General features: G+C 46.5%; 1 protein-coding gene across 7 annotated transcripts in view; it reads left to right on the top strand.

The window, feature by feature from the left end:
- The window catches only part of cdc42bpab (CDC42 binding protein kinase alpha (DMPK-like) b), a 65743-nt gene that overhangs the window by 14895 nt on the left and 35208 nt on the right, over nt 1-15640 (top strand). For all 7 annotated transcript variants that reach the window (XM_076272977.1, XM_076272982.1, XM_076272978.1 and 4 more), the window contains exons 2-7: nt 1988-2079; nt 6177-6260; nt 6835-6930; nt 7363-7511; nt 14579-14672; nt 15029-15229. In XM_076272977.1, coding sequence (XP_076129092.1) covers nt 1988-2079; nt 6177-6260; nt 6835-6930; nt 7363-7511; nt 14579-14672; nt 15029-15229 — 716 coding nt within the window. The remainder of the gene's footprint in view (nt 1-1987; nt 2080-6176; nt 6261-6834; nt 6931-7362; nt 7512-14578; nt 14673-15028; nt 15230-15640) is intronic.

Consider the following 15640-nt stretch of genomic DNA (forward strand, 5'->3'; position numbering starts at 1 on the left):
CCCCTGCTATTGCATTACTCTCATGCGGAACAGACCCGCTGTGAATGACATTAATCATCTCATCAGCCTTGCTAAAATAAAGCGATGATAATCGCCCTGTCTGGCACGGCCCATTGTTGCTCATGTCCTTATTTACTGGCTGGGTCTTCAGAGTCCTGTCTAAACAGCTGTAAGCCCAGTGCTCTGTGATTATCTGCCTGCCTTTAATTTTTTTCCTGTCTTAGCATTTTTCCTCTCTATTTTTGTTCTTTAGTTCTTTCTTTCTCTCTGTCCACTTATCTCTCTTGTAGTTGTTTCTGTTTTGTGTGTAGTAGTGTGTGTGCGCGCGCGCGCGTGTGTGTGTGTGTGTGTGTGTGTGTGTCTGTCTGTGCGGTTAGGGTGGGTTGAATATAGGTGTATGGTGTGTGTCTTTGTTGTGTGCATGCAGGGCTGGATATCAGTGTTACCCTGCCATCCACACCCTGGGAGTTCTGCCATGTGATCTCGAATAAAAAAGAAAAACGGCAGAAAAAAAGGAGTGGAGATAGAGCAGTGGAAAGAGAGGAGAGAGGTGGGGCATGGGCTGTTTGTTTTATTCCAACCAGCATTTCCCACTTTTGTTAGGGGGGGGGGGGGGGGTAATGTTTAGCTTATGGCATCTCGTCTGTGCTCATCAGTTAATGTGGAGGCTTTCATCTTGTCATTCTTGTTTTGCTGTGGCCTACTCTGTAGTAACCCCCCCCTCTGTGCCCCAACCACCAGAGTGAGTCATGCTCGTTACAGAATGTGGGGGAAGAGATATGGAGCACCAGTGAGCAAACATGGGAAGGTCTCTCACCACCGCACAAAACTCCATTACTTCATTACCTTTATTTTATACTACTCTGTGCGTGCATGCGTGCGTGCGTGTGTGTGGTCATGTCCTGTTAAGTAGAGCTTGTGTATAGTATTGTTTTGTGTGTGCGTGTGCATGTGTGTGCAGTGTATATATTTGTATGGGCATTAAAGACGCGTGATTGCGCTGAGTTTGTATATAAAGGTCAAAGGCATTCACCGCTGCCGCCTCCTTATCAGCACAAGACTCCGCCCCCCTCCATCCCTCCATCCCTCCGCAGTGCCCAGTTCCCACGATGCCTTGCTGCCTCTGAGCGTTTGCGGGCAAGGCTGTGGTGTGGCTCAGCAGGGTGGCATAGATCATAGCCCGGGTGGAGGGAAGGGGTGCCTTGCCTTGCCTTGCCTTGCCTTGCCTTGCCTTGCCCTGCCTTGCCTTGCCTTGCCTTGCCTTGCCTTGCCTTGCCTTGCCTTGCCTTGCCTTGCCTTGCCTTGCCTTGCCTTGCCTTGCCTTGCCTTGCCTTGCCTTGCCTTGCCTTGCCCTGCCTTGCCTTGCCTTGCCCTGACCCTCCTGTGCCACGCATGAAGAGGGCACTGGGAGGGTGTGTCCGTAGCATTATTATATCATTATTATTACGACGAATCGGTTCACACACACACACACATGTATTAGATATGAAAGTACAAACACTCGCCTTACAGACACACACCTTACACATACCTGAAACACCTCCTCTCTGAAACTCCCTTAGATACACCTGCATGTGCTCATGCCTCATTAGTCTATCAGGAGTTGTTTGGGAAGTCGCAGGCTGCAGCCTGTAAGAATGTAAAACAACAGTTTTTCCTCCGTCACCGAGTATCTGCCGTGTGTGTGTGTGTGTGTGTGTGTGTGTTTGTGTGTTTGTGTGTGTGTGCGTGCGCGCGCCTGCTCCTCATTTGACCTATCTGTCCTTTTTTCTTATTGGTGGAGGATGGTCACATGTGCTTTTTGGGCTGAGTCTGTGTGTTATCCCACAGAGAAGACATGATCAAGTGCATTATTTGTATTGTTTTGATAATGATATATATCGCAAATAAAATGACAACTGTCTATTTAACTGTCTTTATAAAAAAACAAATCTTCAGGGCCCTCATAATCTAATTTGTGTCTCTTTCTCTCTGGTTTTCTCTGCAGCCAAACCATTCACCTGCAAGGTGAAGCAGATGCGTCTGCGGAGGGAGGATTTCGAGATCCTGAAGGTCATTGGCCGAGGCGCATTTGGAGAGGTATGTCTGTCATGCACTCTGCAAAATACAAAATGGCCGTGTGTCTGTGTGTTTGTACTGTATGTTTATGTGATGAGGTAACAGATACAAAGAGATAGAGAGAAAGATTCCTGGTTCAATTTCCTTCTGATCCACATTCACACAAGTCCCCACCCTGACCCAGTAGTTTGTGAGACTGGGAGGTTTGGGGTTGCCAGCTTGGGGATATACCTGTTCAAAAGCCTTGTGACTTTATTGAATCGTAATTTACTAAAGGGGAAAGGATAACAAGTAGCCTAGAAATCTAGACGCACCCTAGCGGCAGCAAATTACATTTGCTGCCAGGGCTAGTCTAGCAACTCTACGTTGGCTTGTGAGCTCGAAAAATTAAACTTCTTTCAGGCCAATCAAATCGCGTATAGAGTTGTTAGGCGGGCTTAACATAATGATTGATGGCAGAGTTGCAACGATTTGGCTTGAAATCCCTGCTACTTGAAAACAAATAAGATAATGTTGCTGTTGGCGAACAGTATAACACGAGTTAAGCTTTTATTAAGTTGGCAAAAGTTTGAACTAGCCAACTAGCTCCGCTGGTGGGAAACCATGGGACTCATAGCGCTGTCCTATTGCGTGCAGAGGAAATTTGAAAGACAACCGATTATCCCGCCCCTCGGACTGAGCACTGCGAACGGTGAGTGCCCAGACCCTACATTTTAATGTGGGTCTGGCTCGTCAGGCTAGATAACAAGGCATGTTAATGCAAACCTCAGCGTTCAGCGATATAATGGGCTTTGGGACCTGGAGGAGGCCCAAAGGCAGTTGAGATCCATCGTTTGAATTTGCATGAGTCTCTATGCTCTGTATGTGTTGCTCTGTGCAAGTGTGGGTTTATGTCTGCATAGTTCAGATGGTTTTGTAGGTTAAAGTTAGCAGTTAACTCATTATTGAGCTCAACTCTGCTGCTCCTGACTATGCACTGTGGAATAAGAGAATGCTTGTCAGAGATAATCCCCAGTATTTTATAAACTGACCGCTGGTGGTGAAGGTGGCTATTAATAAAGATTGTGGATTCGTCGTGTTAGATTTCCACATCAGTTGGTTGCTGTAATTGCTGTAATGACAGCCAAGTACTCTAAACATAAAGCATAATTAGCCTTAATCATATGGAGTTATGACAAGCATTAACTCAACAAGATGGCTTTATTTATATCTTCTTGTGAAATCTCTCTGTTTGGTTGTTCTGTAAACAGCACTACCCATCCGTTCTCTCCAAACCACCGGTGCTGCGGGGGCTGAGGGGGGGCTGAGGGGGCTGGAATCTGGGCACCACAGCGGACCCCCCAGGGCCTGTTTCTGGGGCTCTTTATGGGGGTTTGCTCCAGTGCCAGGCGTGCCCGCTAGTGTGAGTGGAAACAGGCCGAGAGTGGTTCAGGCTGGTGGCTAGCTGGTGAAATGGATTCAGGGTAATAGACTGTGACTAATACAGAGGCTCTCGGCGTGTCGAACGCTGGCGCGCACTCAGGTGCAGGTGGGGTGGGCAGCCAGGCAGGCAGGCAGGCAGGCAGGGTCTGTCTCTACTGGACGACCGTGGATCAGCAGGGGCAAAAGAAAATTGAGTCCCCCCTGACTCCACCCATGGGGAGCACCTGTTTGATGAGGTCAGAGTAAACCACAGCCCCCACCACCACCCACTGACTGGTTCTGGTTGTCCCAAGGCCACCACCACAAACCCCCTCCACACCCCTCCGCCAACACGGCCTGATGGGGAGATATGAGCAGGGGATTTCCACTGCGGAGAAGAATGAGTATTTAACCGGACTGTGGGAAGGAGAAGGAGAGAGAGAGAGAGAGGGAGGGAGGGAGGGAGGGAAGAAAGAAAGAGAGAGACAGATTGAGACACTGAAAGGGAGGGAAACAAAGACCACTGAGAGAGAGAGAGAGAGAGAGAGATGGGGAGGATAGAGTGAGTCAGTGAGAGAGTGAGACTGTGCTATTGCATTCTATACTGTATGTGTGTGGTGTGTGTATAGTGTGCGTGTGCGTGTGTGTGTGCGTGTGCGTGTGTATAATGTGTACACGAGAGCGGCTGTATCACAAACAGTGTTAGCGCAGAGACTGGGATCAGCAAAAGGTGCTATCGCTCTGCTCTGTGGTGGTGGAGAGATTACGGCTCAGATGACCCAGCATCTCTGCAACAACTCAGCTACAGAGGATGCCCTCAATAAAGGACTCAATTAAAACATAAAAATGGCCAATGCAGTGTTGACATATTAAAATGATGGTTATATTATCAACTATCAAAAAACACTTTCCTGAGCACGCTACACTAACTACACATAGTCCACATGAGACAGAATATTTTTCTATTTAGTTAAGTAATTTAAGATAAAAGTGAATGTTGTTGAATTCTAAAGATGATCGATGTGTGTATTCTTCATGGGAACACGAGAACATTAACATGAGGTGGCTCATGGCTCAGTTGATGTGGGATAAGGTGTGTGTGTGTGTGTGTGTGTGTGTGTGTGTGTGTGTGTGTGTGTGTGTGTGTGTGTGTGTGTGTGTGTGTGTGTGTGTGTGTGTGTGTGTGTGTGTGTGTGTGTGTGGTTTGCCGGTACTAAATCACCCAGTGGTCAGTACTGTTTGTGTGTGAGCGATGGATAAAGAGAGGGTATTAGTGTGAACTATGGAGGGAGGATCAGGGAGATATAAAAAGTGTGAGGATGAGAGTTAAAGAAGCCACATAGAGGCAGAGACATGCTTGTTTACTCCACTGAACACAAGTGAAAGCCGCAGCACTGGTGCCAATAATCTCAGTTAAGGATGTCCTCTCACTGCCTCTATCTTCCGTCCACCACTCTCTCTCTCTCTCTCTCTCTCTCTCTCTCTCTCTCTCTGTCTCTCTCTATATCTCTCACTCTCTCTCTTTCTCTCCTTCCATCTCCGTCTTTCTCTCGGCCACTACAAAACATCTAGCGATGGCGTGTGTGGACGAGGGCCAGGGAGCGGGCACTGCTCAGTGGTTTGGGTTTGTTTACTACTCGGGGAAGGAGGAGGGAGAGAGGAACACGGAGCTAAAACATTGGCACTTGTTCTCATGTGAATGGCCCGAGGTCAAAGATCCGTTTCAGTCTAACAGGTTTACACACACAGACTGGAACAGCGGTCAGTGCTCCTCTCCAAGGGCTCCCGGGCTGCTGTGAGGTGTTAGTGTGTGCAGATAGTTCACGCTTTTGCTTGGCTATTTGACTGCACATTGTAATATCTTGGCAAATGGACATAATTCAAGTCCTTCTCTCTCTGTGTCATGCAATAATACTAAAACTAAGTACGTTTATGAGAACCCTATATATTGGGTTGCTGGGGTGCAGTGCATTGGTAAAGGATCGTTTGATATTGTTGTGATTGAGTGCCTACCATTTCCAGGTGGAGAACTTGACCTTATTCCCATATGCTACCCCACCATACCACAGCCATAACTAACCCAGGCTTCCCACAGGTCATGGAATTTCTGGAATATCATGGCATTTTATTAAAGTCTATTCCAGACATAGCAAGTCAGGGAATTTCAGGGAATTTTGTTATAGCAGTTTATAATGTACTTGCCAAATTATATTCAAACAAATATATTTCCACACAGTATTGGTGTTTATTGTGGCATTAGCTTTTTCCATTACTGCTTGCTTTAGTGGTTGTGGCTAGCTCTACTTTGTTTATTCAATGGCCATTTATTCATTTCCCTCTCTAAAAAAGATTCAAGAGTGCTGTGCTGCTCAGAACCCAAGCGGTATATTCTACCATTCATTATATAATAGGTCATGGAAATTTAGGTTTGTTTGTCAGGGAAACTCCGGGAAAGTTCATGGAATTTTACATTTGACATAGAGTGGGCACCCTGCTAACCATGGTTAAGCCATATCTTATCTTAGCTTCTGGATGGCAGGTTAAAACAGCATCATTAGGATAAAACAGGATCTCATAGTCTTATGGTATAAGTTTTGGAAATTGCTCTGGATGCCACTCCTTTGCTTTTTAGGGGGGACTGCTCTCTAGTTCTAAGGTTATTCTCTCTCCCCAAGACTTAACGAGTGTGTCGTTGTTTTGTTGTTGTTTCTGCCCAGGTTGCCGTAGTGAAGGTGAAGAACACAGACAAGGTGTTTGCCATGAAGATCCTCAACAAGTGGGAGATGTTGAAGAGAGCTGAGGTGTGTATGTAGCACCATCTCCACCACCACCACTGGGGGCAGCCATGGCCTACTGGTTAGCACTTCGGACCTTTAACCGGAGGATTGCCGGTTCAAACCCCGACCTGTAGGCACAGCTGAAGTGCCCTTGAGCAAGGCACCTAACCCCTCACTGCTCCCCGAGCGCCGCTGTTGTAGCAGGCAGCTCACTGCGACGGGATTAGTGTGTGCTTCACCTTTACTGTGTGTACACTGTGTGCTGTGTGTGTTTCACTAATTCACGGATTGGAATAAATGCAGAGACCAAATTTCCCTCACGGGATCAAAAGAGTATATATACTATACTTATACTATCACTCTCTCTAGGAGCCTGAATCAGACCCCAGTACTCAGTAGGCAGTGGGTCCGTTTTCCTTTCTGTGGGGGGATTTCTGCATATCTGCATGGAGCTGGGCTACAAATGGAAATGTACTCTACTACATGCAATCGTCACCCACGCACTTCTGTGTGTGCTTTTTACGTCAGTGTGGAAGCTTCTAGTTGAGCTCAGGTGTGTTTTTGTTAACGCTCCATATCCACATTGTGTGGTCTGTAGACGGCGTGCTTCCGTGAGGAGAGGGACGTGCTGGTCAATGGAGACTGCCAGTGGATCACCACTCTGCACTACGCCTTTCAGGACGAGAACAACCTGGTGAGTTCTGCACGTACACCAACACTGACACAAGGCAACTGTGGCTGGAAAGCGCCATTCTATGCTTGTTCTGATGGGTCTCCTCTTCCCCATACACACACACACACACACACACACACACACACACAAACACACAACTTATCCCACATCAACTGAGCCATGAGCCACCTCACAATGAACACATATTTGTACACACGCCTGTAAGACACAAGACATTTATGCTCCACACAAATCCTCCTTATTCAGAACAAAAATACAAGGCGTGGTTGACCACAGGTATGATTTAGGATGCCCACTATACACCAGGGAAATTGATCAGTAGACAAGTTTTACAAGGTCATATTCTATCTCTGACATTCTTTTTGTTTCATTTTGTCTCTCCTAACTCTCTCTCTCTCTCTCTCTCTCCCTCTCTCTCCTTTTCCCCTCTAGTACTTGGTGATGGACTATTATGTGGGTGGAGACCTGCTGACTCTGCTCAGTAAGTTCGAGGACCGGCTGCCAGAGGACATGTCCAAGTTCTACCTGGCCGAGATGGTGCTGGCCATCCACTCCGTCCACCAGCTGCACTACGTCCACAGGTGAGACACAGTCCCTCCCCCAGCTCACAGTGCAGCCAATCAGCAAGGCCTGATGTGAGACAGTCCCTCCCCCAGCTCACAGTGCAGCCAATCAGCAATGCCTGATGTGAGACAGTCCCTCCCCCAGCTCACAGTGGAGCCAATTAGCAAGGCCTTGTATGAGAGTCCCTCCCAAAGTCAATGGCCTCTGTAAATAAACAGAGTATAAGGCCCACATTTACTGTTAACGGGGGCAGCCATCTTGGTAATTCAAACTCGTAGTACTCTGGTTTGTTCGAACTGACGAGTCGTGGTAGAACTTCAGAAGGCATTCCCTGTATGATTTTTTGGCCAGTTTGAACTTTGAACTGGTGAAAACAGCTCAGAAAACTACTTGAACGGACAAATAGAATGCAGCAGTACTGATTGTTAGCCACTTTACAGTTTAAAGATCAAGGCAAGGCAAGATCATGTCCTCAACCGTCAAATTAGTGATGAGTCCCATCTGCTGAAGGTGCCTTTGAAAATAAACTGTTACTTTGGAGTTAAAAATAGTAGTGTTTTGCACAAACCCGTCACTACCATACCTGCACACTTTGCGAAAGCGCCTATGCTGTTATGTAATGACACAAGCTATCATTTTCCCATTGTGAAATGATGGCCTTGTTTTGTGCTGCTTGTTTGTAGTGAAACTTCAAATGCATATTCTCCTCAGAGCCATGGTTTTTCAGATTGTACATATTTCCCTGTCAGCCACAAACATTAACCAGTATGTATACTTATTCATTGTGATTATCGAAGAACAACTGACTAGCATCACACTGGCGGAAATTAACTGCCTGAATACAATGGAATGTTCTTTCAACCTTAGCTGAACATTTGACTGCTATCACATGCATGTGGTAATTTACAATACAGTGGTGCGGTTTCGTTTTCTGGACACATAGCTTCATTGACAACAGGCGACTGTGGCTTTTGGAGCCGCCATTCTGGCTCAAGTGGAGCCAGACGACACGGCCACCCCCGCCCATATGCTACTTTGGCTATTTCAACCCCCTAAACCCCCCCCGCCCCCCCCCCCCACACACACACACACACACACTACCCAGACCCAACCCCAGGAAGTGGCTTGTGCTGCTGGTTTGCATGCATAATGAAAGGGAGTAGTGGTGCACAGCCCCCCGGGGGGGGGGTGGAGGAGCTGGTGTTCCCCAATGAGGGGGCTGGGCCCTGGGCGTGGGCTGCCTGCCTGCCTCCCTGCCTGCCTGCCTGCCTCGGCCTCATGGATCCCAGAGAGGGGAGAGCAGACACACAGCCTATTCTGGGCCTGCGTAATTGCATGCTATCCCTACGGGAGTGGGTGGAGTATGTGTGTGTATGAGAGATAGAGAGGGAGAGAGAGAGAAAGAGAGAGAGAGTAGGAATGCGTGGCTGTGGAGGGGTGTGTTTGCTAGCATGAGTATGTGTGTGGCTGTATGTCTTTGTGTCTGTATCATTGTGTTAAAGAGGATTGATGTGTTTATATGTAAGGGTGTTGTGCTTGAATGTTGAGGACTGGGAGTTTGTGTTTATGTCAAGCAGATACTGTATGTGTCTATTTATGTGTGAGTCTTTGTGTTGAGGAATGTGTGTGTGTGTGTTTGGACTTTGCCTTGTCTGTCATGGAGTTGTCATGTACTGTATGTTGACTAGTCTGAGTTCATGTGTATATAGTATAGTTCTTGAATTTCCCCTAGGGATCAATACAATATATCTATCTATCTATCTATCTATCTGTCTATCTATCTAGTAATAGTGATAGTGTTGTATGCACGTGCGTGCGTGTGTGTGTTGGTGAGTGGATGGGAGGGGGTTGGTGGTGTTTGTCTCAGAGACTAATGATGGGGTAGGGGGTGTGGTCAGTTGCTACCTCATAGGAGAACATTGGCAAGCCTGCTGCATTTGAGGGTGGGGGACACATCAAGGGCGGGCCTGTCAGAGGAAGTATATGACTGTGTGCGGGTGTGTGTGCATGTCTCTATCTGTGTGTGTTTTTGTGTGTGTGTTGGTCTGTCCTTCCATTATCATTTCATGCACAAAACCCAGAAACTGTGTTGGGAGAAATATTATCCTCAATTGATCAATGATTATCCACCACACCGTGCCATCACATTCTTCTTGTTTTCCTCTCTGTCTCTCTCTCTGTCTGTCTCTCTGCCTCTTTTCCTGTCTCTGTCTCTCTGTCTTTGTATTTACATTTACATGTATTCATTGAGCAGACACTGTTGTCCAAGGTGACTTACATATGTCCACTATATTACAAGGGATTACATTCTCCCCGGAGCAACTTGGGGCATGTTGCTCAAGGTTGCACAACGGTAGAAGCTGGGAATTGAACCCACAACTTTCAGGCTACTGTTTGAAAGTTTGAGGGTAGCCCGTCCTTAACCACTACACTGCCACTGGCCATTTCATGTGTGCATGTGTGAAAAAGATGAGGGAGAACATGAGCAAAAGGAAGCAGGGCTTCTCATTTATCACAGCAGTCTGTTATCTAGGCCCATGCCCTGTGGTGTGACTAGTTTTAGTGTAAGACATGTATGTATGTGTGAAAGAGAGAGACAGCATGTTGATGCATCATATGAGAGATATGCACAGTTCTGTATAGTAGTCTAGACTTACTCAGATACATCCTGCAAGGTCACATGTTAGCTGTAGTCAACTACAATGTCCATCATTCACAAACTTGTCACACAATTTTTTAATCTCACATCTGAGTGTATATCAGTCAACATTATAAGAGATTATTTTTCTTCTTGAAAACATGTTATTGTGTACTAGTTTGGCAGAAGAGGCTCTATCTGTTATATTGCTGGAACACTGAGCCATGAATCCACTGCTATAAAATAATTATTTGTTCTAATAATTAGGTTTAATCCTCAATTGATTTGGATTGGAAGAATTTTTTTTGGAAATCAAACGTTTTTGTATTTATGTTTCTAACAAGCTGGCAGTGTGTTAATGCCGGTACACTGCAAATCTGGTTGCAATATGGCTGTTTATGCAGAATTTCTCATTTGTCTTGAAAAGCTGTCACCATATGCTTCGATAATTGATGGCCTTGAAGTTATAACCCCAGTAGTCCATCAATTAAAGTGTCCATCTCAAAGCACTAGTTGTCACAGATGTGTGAAAATGGGTTCCACCCACCTCCGCTGGGACAAAAGGAAAAATAAGGTGGACACAGTTTAGTCTCTTAAATAAATTAAATGAATAGTGTGTGCAGTGTGTGTGTGTGTGTTTGTGTGTGTGTTTTTTTGTGTGTGCGTGTGCCTTGTCATATATGCGTGTTGTTTCATGTATGCCTGTGGAGCGTCATTCCTGGACACTGAGTGTTAAGTGATGTGAACTGCAGCAGTCAGCTGTTTGTGTGTGTGTGTGTGTGTGTGTGTGTGTGTGTGTGTGTGTGTGTGTGTGTGTGTGTGTGTGTGTGTGTGTGTGTGTGTGTGTGTGTGTGTGTGTGTGTGTGTGTGTGTGTGTGTGTGTGTGTGTGTGTGTGTGTGTGTGTGTGTGTGTGTGTGTGTGTGTGTGTGTGTGTGTGTCACCTCTGCCCAGGCTCCAAAACAGTATTGCAGCACAGGACACCCATCTGTAGAGATAGAACTCTCTCTGTCCATGTATTTATGTATTAACTGTGTGTATATGTGCGCATAGCTATTGATCACAGTCACATGTCTCTTTTATTATTAATCTGTGAGGAGATCTGGGGATAAGGGACAACCCACCCTCCTGACTGAGGTAACTACGAGGCCCACCTAGAGAGGGAAGGAGCAGTATGGAGAGATAGAGGCCCATCTAGAGAGGGAAGGAGCATTCTGGAGAGATGGAGACCCATCTAGAGAGGGAAGGAGCATTCTGGAGCGAAAGAGGCCGGCTGATGGGGGGAGAGAGAGGGAGAGAGAGAGAGAGATGACCTTTCATTTGGCTACATTCAGTGACTCAGCTCCTTCAGGCCTTGCATCAGACAGTACTGGAGCATCTATGATCCAAACACATAGGCTACAATGACAGACTTTTATGTTGTGTGTGTGTATTTGTGTGTAGGCTAGGTGTGTGTGTCAGTGTGTGTTTCCCTGACCACGCATATGATCTCTGCCAGACTGGATTGCTCAGTCCATGCACGCTGTAGTCTTAAGAAGCAGAGTGGCTGCGAATGGGGGGAGGTAATCTCTTCTTAAGACTGCTGTATCCATCTGGGGAAGCCATCTGCTCTGACTGACCTACACACTTGAAAGAGAGAGAGAGAGGAAGGGAGAGAGAGAGTTGGAAAGGGAGAGATACAGTCATTATCTCCTTAGTTTATTTGCATAGGTATACATGTCAAAGGTCATGATGTATTCATCTGTGTCTGCCTGTGTGTGTGTATGGAAGAAAGGTCTACTTCACATTGATCGAAGGTTTAGTTATTTAAGCTAATACATTTTGTACCAAAGACAAACATAAACCAACATGTATCCATGTATTTGGGGTTAACAAAAGTTTAATATAACTACATAACTACCATGGGTCCTACCTTCTGCGCAGGGCCTTCACCCTCAGTTAGCCGCTAGCTCACCGCTACAGTTAGCTGTTAGCCCCAGTGTGGCCTGTTACACTTAACAAGGGAGATCTCTGGAAGCTAGCCAGTGAGATAGCATCAGGTGCTAAGCTAACTGGCGGGCCTGTGGGAAAGCCCTGTGTGATTTCTGATCTGGCGTATTAGCGGCTCAGTGTTTCACTAGTGGCTAATTGGTTTAGTGAGGGGGAACCGCTGCCACTGGGTGTCTGGATGTTTGTGGGCGACAACCCAGAGGAGGGGGGAGGTGGGAGCGTAGCTTCAGCCAATCAGAGCAGTCTTTGAGGTAAACAGAAGGCAAGAGTTAGAGAAATCAGAAGGCTGAAGCACGGGGTCAGGAGGGGAGAGGAATGTGGAAGAAGAAGTGCATGATTGATGGGAGTGTGAGTTCTTTTCTAATTTGATTTATTTTGAATGAGTATGATTGACCTGGAAAATTCACATCCACAACACTACACACAGCACACACACACATACACACACACACACGCACACCCCTCCTCTCCTCCTCTTTTCCTCTGAATGATTTTGCCCGGGTCTTTATGAGAAATCAGTAGAAAACTCCCTCAGGTTCGTGTCAGACTCCCTGCTGAAGGAGGCGGGTTTCATTACAGATGCTAGCAGAGATAGCAGCGCTGCAGATCTCCATCAGGCAGCTGGCCAGTGGAATGTGTGCTGCTTTTGGCTGTGAAAGATCACCATACTGTGGCGTTCACACAGCAAGACATCAGATAAGGCAGATCAGAAGAGAAAGAGGGATCAGTCTGGTCTGCCAACTCCTCGATGCTAAGCGCACACACACACACACACACACACATACACACACACACACACACACACACACGCATAAGCACACGTCAAACATCCTTCTCAACTTGCACTGCTAATCAACAGCTTTTCAAGACCTCTGCTCATGCCAGCCAAGACCAAGCATTCCAGAGAGGCACACACTTGAATAGACACACGCACACACATTCTGTTGACATGCACATGCACGTTCTCAATCAAGCAGACACGCACACACACTCGCACACAAATGCTGATCTGTCTGTGTGTGTCCGTATGTGTGACTTTGTATGTTGTGTGTGTGTACGCGCATTTGAGTGAGTATGAGGCTCTTCAAGATTGCGTGCGTGCGTGCGTGCGTGCGTGCGTGCGTGCGTGCGTACGTGTTCACAGGAGTGTGGAGAGAGAGAGAGAGGATGGAATGTTATGTGGGATCATGTGATATGCTGCAAGAGCTCACTGTAGTACTGATGACTTGAAAGGATGCACAAATTAGATCAGAGGAAGTGAGATCGCAGGGAGCAGGCTGACTGGACGGCCAATCAGGTTTTCTCGTCTGTGGGTGTACTGGGTCTCATTTCTGTTACTGACCTTTGACCCTGACATTTGCACTGTGTCCCCAGTGGAGGTCAGACTCTGATGAAAGAGTCAGCCAGGGAAGCTGCCCATGACTCACACCTGTTAAGATGGCATGGACCTCCCAGGTTCAGTGGTGTGTGTGTGTGTGTGTGTGTGTGTGTGTGTGTGTGTGTGTCTGTGTGTGTGTGCGTGTGCGTGTGTGTGTGTGTGTCAGTATGCATTTGCCTGTTTGTGAACTTGGGTTTGCATGCTTGAGAGCTTTGTTTTCAGTCGGGCAAGTTAGTGCCTGGGTGTGTGAGAGAATTAAATGTGTGAAGGGTCTGTGTGTGTTTGTTTGGGAGAAAAAGCACACACACATTACGGTACTTTATGGTTTTGTATAATCAAGAAAGAATGAAAATACAATGAGATCACTAACATTCCATTCCAAAGTGGGTACATGTATGAAGGAGTGTGTGTGTGTGTGTGTGTGTGTGTGTGTGTGTGTGTGTGTGTGTGTGTGTGTGTGTGTGTGTGTGTGTGTGTGTGTGTGTGTGTGTGTGTGTGTGTGTGTGTGTGTGTGTGTGTGTGTGTGTGTGTGTGTGTGTGTGTGTGTGTGTGTGTGTGTGTGTGCTTGCCCATTTGAAACAAAACCTGGTAGCTGTTATGAAAGCACTAGCTTTTGACAGCTGATCAGGCATGTGTTGAGCCCACACCCATACGCATGTGATGAGTCAGGTTCGAGAGGTAGTGTAAACTCCACACTTTCACTGCAGGCCCTCCCTGTAAATCACCTGTCACACCCAGTCACTTTTTCACCACCGTCAACACCAACAACAGCCTCTGAGTTGAGTCATGACCAACTCCATTGTCTCGCTGTGAATTAAGTGCCAGCTTTGACCTTTGTTGTGAGAAGGCTTGACTAATAGTGCAAGTATTATCAAAGTTGGGAATATCAAATTTTTCTTTTTTCCCTTGTTCTTTGAATCATTTGTTTCTTTCATCTATGTGCCGTTCCAGTGTGGAGTACACGAGGCCGTTGTCTCAGGGACTGGGCTGGGCCTAGCAAACGTGGAGAGCCATTGTGGATGTGGAAGTTCTAATGTTGATCCAGAGCTAGAAATAAGAGTTGTTTTTATGTTTGTTTCAGGGATATCAAGCCAGACAACATCCTGATGGACGTGAATGGTCACATACGATTGGCCGATTTTGGCTCCTGCCTCAAGCTTATGGACGATGGAACTGTGAGTTCAGAACTCTCTTTTAAAACAAGCACACAAGCAAACACAAATCAACCCACACATAAAGGTGCAAACACACACATACACAAATACACTCACACATAAAGGTGCAAACACACACATACACTCACACATAAAGGTGCAAACACACACATACACAAATACACCCACACATAAAGGTGCAAACACACACATACACAAATACACTCACACATAAAGGTGCAAACACACACATACACAAATACACCCACACATAAAGGTGCAAACACACACATATACACCAAAAAAGTCATGGCTTCCATTTTCCACAAATAAAGCCTAACTCCGCGGCCACTGTTACTCCATGTCCACCATCTCAGGTGCAGTCCTCGGTTGCAGTGGGCACGCCGGACTACATCTCCCCTGAGATCCTGCAGGCCATGGAGGACGGGAAGGGCAAGTACGGCCCTGAGTGTGACTGGTGGTCCCTGGGTGTGTGCATGTACGAGATGCTCTATGGAGAGACGCCCTTCTACGCAGAGTCACTAGTGGAGACCTACGGCAAGATCATGAACCACAAGGTCCGCAGTTCACCAGAGTTCACTACATGAGTGCATGTCCTTAACCAAGCAAACACTCACTGCATGTCTTACCATACGATTGTGTTAATGGGTCATTTTAGATTAGATCAGATTCAACTTTATTGTCATATAGCAGAGCACAGGTACAGAGCCAATAAAATGCAGTTGACATCCAATCAGAAGTGCAAAGAAGCATTAAATGCCAAGTGCATATCTTAATACTCTTATATCTTAATACTCTTCTCTGATTGGCTCCTCTCTAACTACCCACCGTTGTAAGGTCCAAAGAAAGTAGTACAACAAAGTTTTTTTTTACATTTTTGGGGCTTCTATGCCTCCAATGCGACAGGACAGTGGAGAGTGACAGGAAGCGAGTGGGAGAGAGAGTCAGGGCGGGACCAGGAAAGGATC

This window comes from Alosa pseudoharengus, unplaced genomic scaffold, assembly GCF_046254945.1.
Source record: "Alosa pseudoharengus isolate Yale_2024_CS ecotype anadromous, Long Island Sound unplaced genomic scaffold, YU_APseudo_1.1 YU_APseudo_1.1_scf_7, whole genome shotgun sequence".
Taxonomy (NCBI): domain Eukaryota; kingdom Metazoa; phylum Chordata; class Actinopteri; order Clupeiformes; family Clupeidae; genus Alosa; species Alosa pseudoharengus.